Below are 10,282 nucleotides of genomic sequence, written 5' to 3'. Positions count from 1 at the left end.
GATTACTCCTCTCAGAGTGCCTCCTGTCTCTGCCGACGGTTGCTGCTGGGCACGGCCACTCGTCCTGGCTTGTGGCAGAGGGCTCAGGCACAAGGTGGGCGGTTAGAACTCTGGCACCAAGGGTCCAGACCCAGCCCTTTCTCAATGTTCCCACTGCTTCCATCCAGTCCAGGCCACATCTCTGGTTTGGAAGATGGTTTTAGCCTCCTAACTGGCCTTCCAGCTGTCACCTTGTCCCCCTCAGCCAGTTCTTCATACAACAATCCATATGGGGATCAAACCATGACACCCTCCTGCTTAAAACTCTCTGAAGGTTCCTATTCCTCTTCAATAAAATCCCAACACCTTACCTTGGCCTGGAAAGACATGAGATGTGACCTTTGCCCACCCTCCGAGCTCTTCTCCTTGCTGATCTGCCCCTTGATTTCTTGACTCCAATCACAATGGCCTCTTCACTGTTCCTCCAACAGGCAAAGGTCTTTCTTACCTCAGAGCTTTAGCATTCCCGTGGCCACATGGCCTGTGCCTGGAAAGCCCTTACTCACAAGCTTTGCAGGGCTCTCTTCTCATCTTATCGTGCAGGTCTCAGCATGAGTGTCACAACTCAGAGAGGCCTTACTTGACCAGTGGCTTTATCTAAAGCGGCCGTACTCCCAAGTCACTCTACAGCCAGCACCCCACTTTATTCACAGCACAAAGTATTGTCCGAAATGACCTTTTTGTGTATTTGCTTGTTTATTGTCCATCTTCCCCAGCAAGAATGTAAACTCCGAGCAGGCAGGTGCTGTGTCTGTCTTATTCACGTCTGTAAACCTAGTGCCCCTCATCCCCCCAAAGAGTGCCACGAGGAGAGTGCAAAATAAATATTTGTTAAATGAACGATGAGGGGAATGATAAGGGGCAGAGGCCAGTGGAGAAAATATCTGGGGCCTTTATAGAATCACTTCAGCTCAATTATGTCCATTTCTTCTTTTTAATCCTGTTCCCCCCGGGCCCATCAGCTTCCATTCATTCCCTCCCACTCCAGGGGAAGGGATGAAAGGATGAAGGACACAGGATGAGAAGCTGCCTGGCTGACACTTATCCTAGGGTGCGGGGCAGGTCCTAGATCAGCTGAGCTGTCTGAGCTTGGGTCAGGGACAGGGAGGGGAATCAGTCCTACAGGCCACAGAAGTGATTGGCGGGGTTCAGACAGGCCTGGACTGTCCCCGCGTCCTGATTGCAGACCCTCAGAGCTGGGAGGTTCCCATAAAATCATGCCGTCCAACCTCCTCTCCCAGGAGCCGAGGAGATGCTGCCGGGCCAAGATCGCAAGCCACAGAGGGCCAGGCTCAAGGAGGAGATCCCTTCTCGCGGCCCAGGGGACCCCGGGCCTCTCACTTGCAGACGCTGACCCACTCGGTGATGCGACACTCTTCGCAGACCACGAAGCAGCACCAGTGGAAGCGGCAGTGGCAGCGTTCACTGCGCGTCTGGCGCAGGATGTTGTGGCCGCGGCCGCAGCACATGCTGCCGCAGCCATCGGGGCCCGTGCTGCTCTTGTTGCACAGGCGGCCCACGGTGCCCGCCGAGTCCAGGCGCGGCTCATGCTCGCAGAAGTCGGGCGACTTCTCGAAGTAGACCAGGTCGGCGGGGCTGGCCCGGCGGCGCGGTCCGGGAGCGCCGGGGGCGGGCGAGGGTGCCCCGGCGGGGCCGGGCTCCAGCTGGCCGCCGTTGCGGTTGTGCGGACGGATGAGCGTGGCGCGGTGGAAGCGGCTGCGCAGCAGAGCCCCTACGGCGCGGAACTCGGGCGTCACCTGCCAGCACGTCTTGAGCTGGCAGCTGCCTGACGTGCCATGGCATTTGCACTTCCGCCGCATGTTCTCCATCACCGCCTGCGGAGGGAAGCACCATGAGGGCTGACGCTGGCGACCAGCCCCACTGTCCTCCTCCCAACGCTGAGGTTGGCCTGCGAGAATCTCAGAGGCTTTTGAAACCAACTCCCATTGTACAGAGGTGAACGCCGAGGCCCGAGGCCCGAAGCTGCTCTTCTGCAGCTCTCCCCTCCACCCCACCCTGTACCAGGCCAGGCCCTGGGGGAATTCCCTCCTTCCTGCTCCCTCCCCTCCTGCCTGCCTTTCCAGCAGCTGCAGGGGGCCCTTGGGGCTGGAGGCTCTTCCTTCCTGAGGGGGGATCCCAGATCTTCAGGGAAATTCCCTCTCCTTCCATCCCTAGGGTAGGGGCCAGGAGCAGGTGGGTGCCGGCCCTACTACATCCCAGCCCCAAAGCCTCTGGCCTCACTCCAGGCTGTGGGGTGGGGGGCTGCGGTGAGTCTGAGAAAGCCCTCGTCCACCCCAGCCCTCAGGTCCCAGCTCCCAGTCCCACAGCCTTTTGTAGGGAAGACAAAGGAGAGGCAGACAGGGGCCACCGAGATTGCCCACCCCCATTTTTCTAGCTGGGGCTTATTCTGCCCTATGCTGAGTGCCACGGTTCCACCTAGCAAAAGTGAGCACCAGCAGGGGCCAAAGCTCTATCTGAATACAGAACAGAAAGGAACCCAGAGAGAGCAACGCTCTCAGCCCAATGAAAGTGGAGAGAGGTTCCCAGGCCTTCAAGGAAGGTGGCTATGGGAATACAACCTACCCACCCCCACCCAGCTCTCAACCTGCTCTAGAGTCTCTTCCCAAAGAACCCCTTGGCATTATCCCCACCAGAGACCCCTACAGGAAGTTAGTCACATCCTCCTTTCCCCCATTCCACTCCAAAACCACATGCAGACAGGGAGAGCCACGATCTGAAGCCCTCAAACCTGGGCAGTAGGGCCATTAAAAGAGGGACCCTGCCCCTTCAGATCTTCAAGGGCTCCACAGTTTCTATGTGCAGCCTGTGGTGTCAGCATCACGTGGGAACCAGAACCATGCCTCCCCAGGCCAACAGCTCCAGAACATCTGCTTCCCACAGGCAGCAGCCATTAATTAACCAGTTTAACGAGGAGAAGGAGGTGGAGACACTGTTGGTATGGGCTGGGATGGTATCGAAGCTTGGGAAAAGAGCTGCATGGGCAGGGCTGGGTGGGAGCTGGATGTGATCTGAGGGTGGGTGTGCCTCAGTTTACCCCGCCTCTAAGACGAGATGGGAATTGCTGAATCAGCTCAGAGTCTTTATGGAGGAAGAAGATGAAACTGTGGGCTTAGAGAAAGGGAAGTAAGATGGAGAAGGTGCCAGCCAGAATGAGAGGAAGCCAGGGACAAGGCCTGAAAAGGCTGGCAGGGTCAAGAGAAGGGATGGGGATGGAGTAGCCAGGAAAGGAGGGTGCTGAGCTACCATGAGGGCCAATGAGAAGCCTTAGTGTAGACTTGACACTATAGAACAAAAGAGCACAGGCTCAGAGCTCAACTGCCTGGGGATGAATCCTGCCTCTACCACTTTCTCACTAGTTGTATCACCTTGGCAAGCTTCTTAGTCCATCTGCCTCAGTTTCCACATCTGAACATGAGGTTAATAATAGTGTCCACCTCGCGGGTAGCTATAAGGATTAAATAGGCTAAATGTAGTAAAGTGCTCAGGACAGCTCCTAACACATATTAAGCCCTCAGTAAATGCAAGCTATTATTACTTTCTATCTTCTCCTTTTTATCTATTTATGTATTTACTTAATTTGTTTTTAATGAATGACCTTTGAGGTATTTGAGGGCAGGGGAGAAAGGAGGAAGGCAACCATAACAGTTCCACGGTGGCCCTAGGAACCTCACTTAGCCCCTCACTGTGCAGGAATCTCCCACTCTAGACTGCACAGAAAGGCTGGGAGCGGAGATGTGGATGATCTAGTTCAACCTTCTCCCTCTATAGGGAAGGAGACAGGGTGGCAGGGCCAGGCCTAGACCCCTGAGGTCCTGACTGCCAGCCCAGTCTTTTCTCTAGTGATCACCCCAGGAAATGGGAGGAGCAAGTTACTCTTAGGGGGTCCTATGCCCTTCCAGGGCAGGGGTTGTTTCGTCCCTGTATCCCCAGGCCTAGTTCAGTGCCTGGCGCTCAGTAGATACTCAATGCATGTTTGCTGGCTGAATTAGGAGCGGGCAAGGAGAAGAGTAGGGAAAGCAGTGTGGTTCTCAGAAGACAGGTAGGCCTGGGGGAGGGGCGGGCCCTAGGCAAAGGGATTTGCAGCGGGCCAGGGGGGCGGGGTTCTCACCTGCCTCCCGACTCGGTTGTTGTGGAGCCTCATGCGCGCGTGGATGTCTCTGTGAGGCTCCCGGGAGTCCAGAAAGTCCTTAGAGAAGCGCTCCCCGAAGCCCACGTCTGGGCTGCAGCCGCCCCACTCCCAGGAGTCCTGCAGGCCGGGGCTGGCAGGGGGCAGGGCCGGGTGTTCCGGGACTCCGTGGCTCAGGCCCTTACCGCGCTGCAGCGCGTCCAGCTGCAAGCGATGCAGCTTCCTACGGAAGGCCTCCTCGTCCCCGCGCCGGGAAGCGTCGCAGCCGCATGCACGCAGTTTGCCCAGGGCGCAAGCGTTGGACACGGCGTGCACCACGCCTGCCGCCGCGATGGCATAGGCAAAAGCGCTCTCTCGGAAACCTGCAGTTAGAGACCCAGAAAACATGGACTCAGAGGGGCCCCGACATCCCAATCCCCTGCCCACCCTGCCAAACCTTCTGGTCATACCGAGGAGAAACTTTGGGCCAGTGTGGGGGAAGGTCTGGTACAAGGACACAGAGTCAAATAAGGGCAGGTGTCACACCAGAACACCAGAAGCCAGATGTTCAGCACACAGGATGGGGGGGGGGGGGGTTTCTCCTTAACAGCCCTCTTCTTTTTGCACTCACTCATGCTTTTCATTAACATCACCCTTAACAAGCTCAGAATTTGTGTCTACAACTCCCTTTGGGCAGAAAGGGGGGGGGGGGGAGTTTCTCCTTAACAGCCCTCTTCTTTTTGCACTCACTCATGCTTTTCATTAACATCACCCTTAACAAGCTCAGAATTTGTGTCTACAACTCCCTTTGGGCAGAAAGTATCTAGTAAACATATTCTTTTTAAGATCAAGGACTTAATTTATTACCTCTCATTGTGATATCTGTGATTTTAAAATAAGCCTTCAGAAAGAAGGCAAAATTTGACATAAAGAATAAATTAACAGTGACAGAATTCTAGGCCCCAGGAGATGTCAATGGGCAGGAGGGTAAGTAAGAGGAGATGATCTGCTCCCAAAGCTCCCTGCCCCGGTCTGGTGTGTGCCCACTTTAGGCCAAGCACAGGATCCACCCTGATGGCCAGACTCAGACGGAGACAGAGAAATGAGTCAGCAGAGCTTCCCCCTTTTTTCCCACAGGACATCCCTGAAAGCCATTCGGAAATGGGCACCACACAGCCAATCTGCCTGTGGTCTGTCTAGGTCAGCTGAGGAAGTTGTTTGAGGGATGCTAGAGGTAAGTTCAGTGTCCTGCATGGGTCTGGCATATAGTAGTGTTGCAAATTGAGACGGGAGGGCAAGTTGAGGCAGACACTTGTCACTGGATGCTCAGAAGGCACGAAGACTCTTTCTGACCAAGGCACTCTCAGGGGCCCAGGGCTGGGCCTGCCTGGCCACTGACTTGTCTACACTGCCTTCCTTCTTGGTGCTCCAGCCAGAGCCATCCTCTGGGACTGCCCTGAACCTGTGGCAGGGGAGGCCTACTTGCAGAGGAAGATTCATCTCTCAGACCTGGAGGTTACTTCTTGCTTATTCTGCGTCTGAGAAAGGATCAGCTAGGAGTAGGTCTGGTACAGTCTCTGACCAGCCTCTGGACCCCAAAGAGAGGGCAGGCAGTGGGAGAGGCCAGGAGCAAGAGCAGCTCTCACACAGGAAGGAGAATCCACCTGTACTATGGCCACTATGGGAGAAGCCCAGAACCTGGCAGGAGGCTGATGGCCTTGGAGGAGGCCAGAGATTCAGGAAACAAAAACTCTGGTTCCTTCCACTCTGGCATCAAAGACTGGGACAACATGTTCTCAGAGGCTTTGCAGACCCTGGAGAGCCAACCAGGACTGGACAGAGACCCTGGCCCAATCCTACACCTAATCCTCACTCCCTCCATCACAGAGCTCTGTCCTCGTCTCCCTTCCCAGACACACACACACACACACACACACACACACACACACACACGATGTTTAGTAGTGAAGAACTGATTTCTGGAGCCAGATTGCATAGGTTTAAATCTTGTTTCTTCCACTTACTAGTTGTTAATAGCTACGTGATGTTGGCCAAGTGACTTAAACTCCCCGTGCCTCAGTTTCCTCATCTGTAAAACAGGGTTGTTATTATTACCTGCCTCATTATTGTTCCAAGAATTAAATGAGTTAGTAAATTTAAAGCGATTAGAATAGTGCCTTATTCATAGTAAGTACTGCGTAAACATTAACTATTATTAAGAAATTCTTCCTGCTGTCTGACTTCACTCATTCCTGCTGCATTTCCAGGCCATTGTCTGTTTCACCCTGATCAGGGGCAGAGCCCAGCAGCTCATGAGCCATTCTAAGATAAGTCACTTGGGCCATTAGAAGCCCTTGAAGCAGACTGCTATTCTCTGTCCTTTCTAGTTCATGGCATCTCAGTTCCTCTTTCCATAAGGAGCCCAGATATGAGCAGACCGGAGGGTTGGGTATTGAGCTGGAGCCTTCAAAGGGGATACTGGAAATTGGCAGGAGCCACAGAGGAGTAGAAACTGCTCTGGGGCGGTGGGGCCTAAGGGGAAGGAGGGTGTACCCAAGTCCTTGGGAAGCACACCCTACATTTATCCCTTGCCTTTTATCTGTGGAACTCTGAGCACTTCTCTTATTGTTGGGGGAGTCATCAGCCTGCTCCTAGGACACATGGCAATACTCAGACCTCCAGAGGTAGCCTGGGTCTCAGAAATCACCCCTGCCACCACCACCACCAAACACACATACACATTATGCAAAAGGGGAAAGCCCAAGGTCACAGGGGTTATGAAGCTGGACCCAGACCCAGCTCTCCCAGTTCCCAGGCCTGGCAACTTTCTGCTGAAGGACATTTGGCTCTAAGGGAGTCCTGCTGCTCAGAAAGAAACCCAGGTAGCCCCATATTCAGTTCCTATGTCCTTGTCTGAACATGGCACCATGAAAGAGCAAAAGACTATTCTAGGGTTTTTTGAAGGACCAGCAACCATCTTTCAGGCTCTGTCACATTCAAGGGTAGGCCTGGAGAAATGTAGCCCACAGCCTGCAGAAAACACCCCTACCCCGTGCAGCTAAAGATGCCTTCTCCTACACCAATCTGTGGCTTCTGACAGCTGTCACAGCCACGTGTAGAGGTGACCAGGCCCGTGTGGTCACGCTCTGCTCCAAATATCCAGGACTCAGAGAAGTCCAGCCCACTGAGTCTGCCCCAGCTCCCGTTCAGGGCCCCAGTTTCGGTCCTGGCCCCAACTGTCTGGGGCAGACGCAGGCACCGTGCCATCTGGCCAGCTGGAGGGGGAGCGGGGTGGGGCCATGGCCAGCTGGGCTGCCCGGAGCAGGGGGGGGGGAACTAGTTAAGACACACAATTAGCCTCCCTGCCTTTGATCTGGGACAGGGACTGCCAGCATCTAAGTGGAGTCAGCTGCTGCTACAGGCCGCAGCCAACAGCCAGGAAGGGCCTGGGAGAGGAGGTTTGGAGGACAGGGGAGTGTGAAGGAGAGAGGATTTGGGAGCCAGTGGGAACTAGGAGAGGTTAGGGAAGCTTGAGTCCTGCCCACTCAAGTCAAAGAGGGAGGGAAGGGGAGAGGTCTGGTCTCCATTCCCTTCTTGCAAACAATCTGTGTGTGCTCATGCTCGTTTGCCTGGGCAGAGAGAAAGAGAGAATTGTATGCATGTGGAAACACTCAAGCGTGACAATGAATGGGACAACATGTTTGCATAAACATGAGTAGGTGTTTGTGTGTGTCTGTGTGTACGCATATCGGTTTTATTTCTTGGAGTACTCCCCCACTGCATCAGTTCACTTCTGGGCACAAGGTGGGAGCTTGTGTTGGCCTTGCAGCTTGGAAGGTGGTACAGCAGGGCTTTGGGTGCAAGCTCTAAAGTCAGCTGGCCTGCATTTGAGTTCTGGCTCTGCTGCTCACTTACAAGCTGTGTGACTAAAGGCAAGTTATCCAACCTCTCTTTGCTTCATTTGTAAAATAAGGATAATAATAGGACCTACCACATGGGGACCATTTGAGGATCCTAAAGTATGGATAAAGTGCTTTAAAATAGCACCTGACACACAGCAAGTGCTTAATACATGTTGGCTAATTTATTGGGTGTCATTAGAATAATAGGCTCTTAGGTGATCCTGGGATATGATTGCCTTGCCTCAGTTTCCCCATCTGAGTGTCACCACATACCCTAAGAGACCCAGACTCAAATCAAGACTCCCCAAGGATGGATGTAAAAGTGAGGTGGGAGAAGAAAGAGCCAGGGCCTTGGAAAGCAGAGGCAGGACACTCAAACTGCTGGTTTCCCCTGGGCTGGGAACCCGGCTTGCTGCAGAGCCTCATGCCCCTCTTTCCATCCATTCTAAATGGGTCTGGACCTGAGCGAAGGCAGTACCTAAACTGTGTGGGAGCTCCCTGGACCTGCTTTTTGAATCGACTACACTCCCCTCCATCAAGCCTCCCCCAACCTCTCATCCCCTCTCACTCCCATGCCTGAGCCCAGCCCCAGCACCTCTTCCTCAAATCTCTCTTCCATCCCATCCCCACATCCTGAGTGAGCAAAGGAGGGGTTCTCTGTTCCCCGCAATGAAGAGCTCCCTCTCTAACAGCACCTAGCCTAGGCATCAACTGTCTGGGTCCTTAGCACAAAAAGCTGGACATACCAGTGCCACTGGCACTTAGGTCATTGCTGCTCCTGGGGTCCCACAGCTTTTTTCTGATCCTCTCTAGTCCCCTGAAGTCCCCTACACCTGTTGCACACCCCCTGGACTCCAGTGCCCCTTTAAGCCTCTCCTCGTCTGGGTAAAGACTGTTACACGGCCTGCTTTCCCAGGCTTGTGCACTACAGGTGTTCAAGCACCCTTTCCCCTTTCCTTCATCAGAACCCCATCCCTCCAGCCCAACCCATCTCCAGGAAGATGTCGGGACAATTAGATGACAGTAACAGCATTAAGGAAGGCTCAAGGGACCACCTTCCCACCTTCCCCCAGCAGTCTCTGAAATATATACATGGCAGAATCCACACTGAAGAGAACCTCACTGGCAGCTGGGTTGGAAGAGGAGTCAGCATTCTGGTATTCCACTTGGGGGAAACTGAAGTCACCTGACGCCACAATGGACAAGCCATAGATTGAAAAGAAGGGAGACCAGGGAAGGAAATAGATCAGGGGCTGGCTGCAACCAAGAGTGGCCTCATGGAATTCAAACTTAGCTAGTCCTGGAGGAGATGGGCCAAGATGGATCAGGAAGTGACCCTGGAGGAGAGTGAACCCGGATGTGGGGTAGGGGAGGGGTGCAGCGGTGGCTGGCAGAGGGGGGTGGGATTGATGGCAGTTTTCTTTCCAGAAGCCCAGAGTCCCCTCTGAGGAAGGAGAGTGGAAATGAGGTGTGCGGTGTCGCAATGGGGGGCAGAAGCCATAGAGGTAGGACTGTGTCACGAGGCCCAAGGCCAAGGCCGCCGCCTCCCGCGCAGCCGAAGGACGGAGCCCAGCCCCCTGCTGGAGCCCAGGAGCCGCTGTCCCGCCCCCTGCCCGCGCTGGGCGCCTCCCCGCCCCGGCTAGCCCCGGCAAGTCTCCCCCCTCCCCTCCAACCTTCCCCCAACCCGTCCCCCCAGCTCACCTCCCGCTTATTAAACTGCAGGTGAACCCGGGAGCGCCTGGCGCCGCGCCAACCCCACGCGGTTCCACCGCTCCGAACTCGCCCTCAGGCTTCAAAGACCCCTGGTCCTGCAGCAGGCCACACGGGCCCCGCCGGGCTTCACTCAGTCAGAGGGGACACCGAGGAGGGGGAGAGTGATGAAGAGGGTGCCTCGCCTCGCCTCGCCTCCCCCGGAGCGGCAGGGGGGAGGACCTCAGCGCCTCCCCGAGTCCCCAGTGAGCGGAACCCGACGCGAGGGCGACGGATCCCCCCCGCGGGGCCCGAGGGCCTCGGAAGGAAACGGGGCTTCGGGAGCGTGGGTGCCCTAGAAACCCGACGGTGCGAGCGGGCGCGCGGCGACGGCGAGCAAGATGCCGAGGCCTGTCACTCGGTGTCAGCGAGCGCGGGCGGGCCGGCCGGGGGTCCCGGGCCTCCGCCCGTGGACGGCTGGGGGGCGCGGGCTGCTGCGGGGCGGGAGGGGAGGGTGCGCGGGGAA

General features: G+C 55.6%; 1 protein-coding gene across 1 annotated transcript in view; it reads right to left on the bottom strand.

The window, feature by feature from the left end:
• Positions 1-718: 718 nt before the first annotated feature.
• The window catches only part of WNT10A (wingless-type MMTV integration site family, member 10A), a 13,414-nt gene continuing 3,850 nt past the window's right edge, over positions 719-10,282 (bottom strand). The window contains exons 3-4 of the mRNA XM_008584491.1: positions 4,169-4,548; positions 719-1,874 (exon numbers count right to left, since the gene is read on the bottom strand). Of these exons, the coding sequence (XP_008582713.1) occupies positions 1,377-1,874; positions 4,169-4,548 (878 nt within the window). The 3' untranslated portion in view covers positions 719-1,376. The remainder of the gene's footprint in view (positions 1,875-4,168; positions 4,549-10,282) is intronic.

This window comes from Galeopterus variegatus, unplaced genomic scaffold (assembly GCF_000696425.1).
Source record: "Galeopterus variegatus unplaced genomic scaffold, G_variegatus-3.0.2 Scaffold3274, whole genome shotgun sequence".
In the NCBI taxonomy this organism is placed as follows: domain Eukaryota; kingdom Metazoa; phylum Chordata; class Mammalia; order Dermoptera; family Cynocephalidae; genus Galeopterus; species Galeopterus variegatus.
Note: the sequence above shows the minus strand (reverse complement) of the source record. Positions and strands in the feature narration are given on the sequence as shown.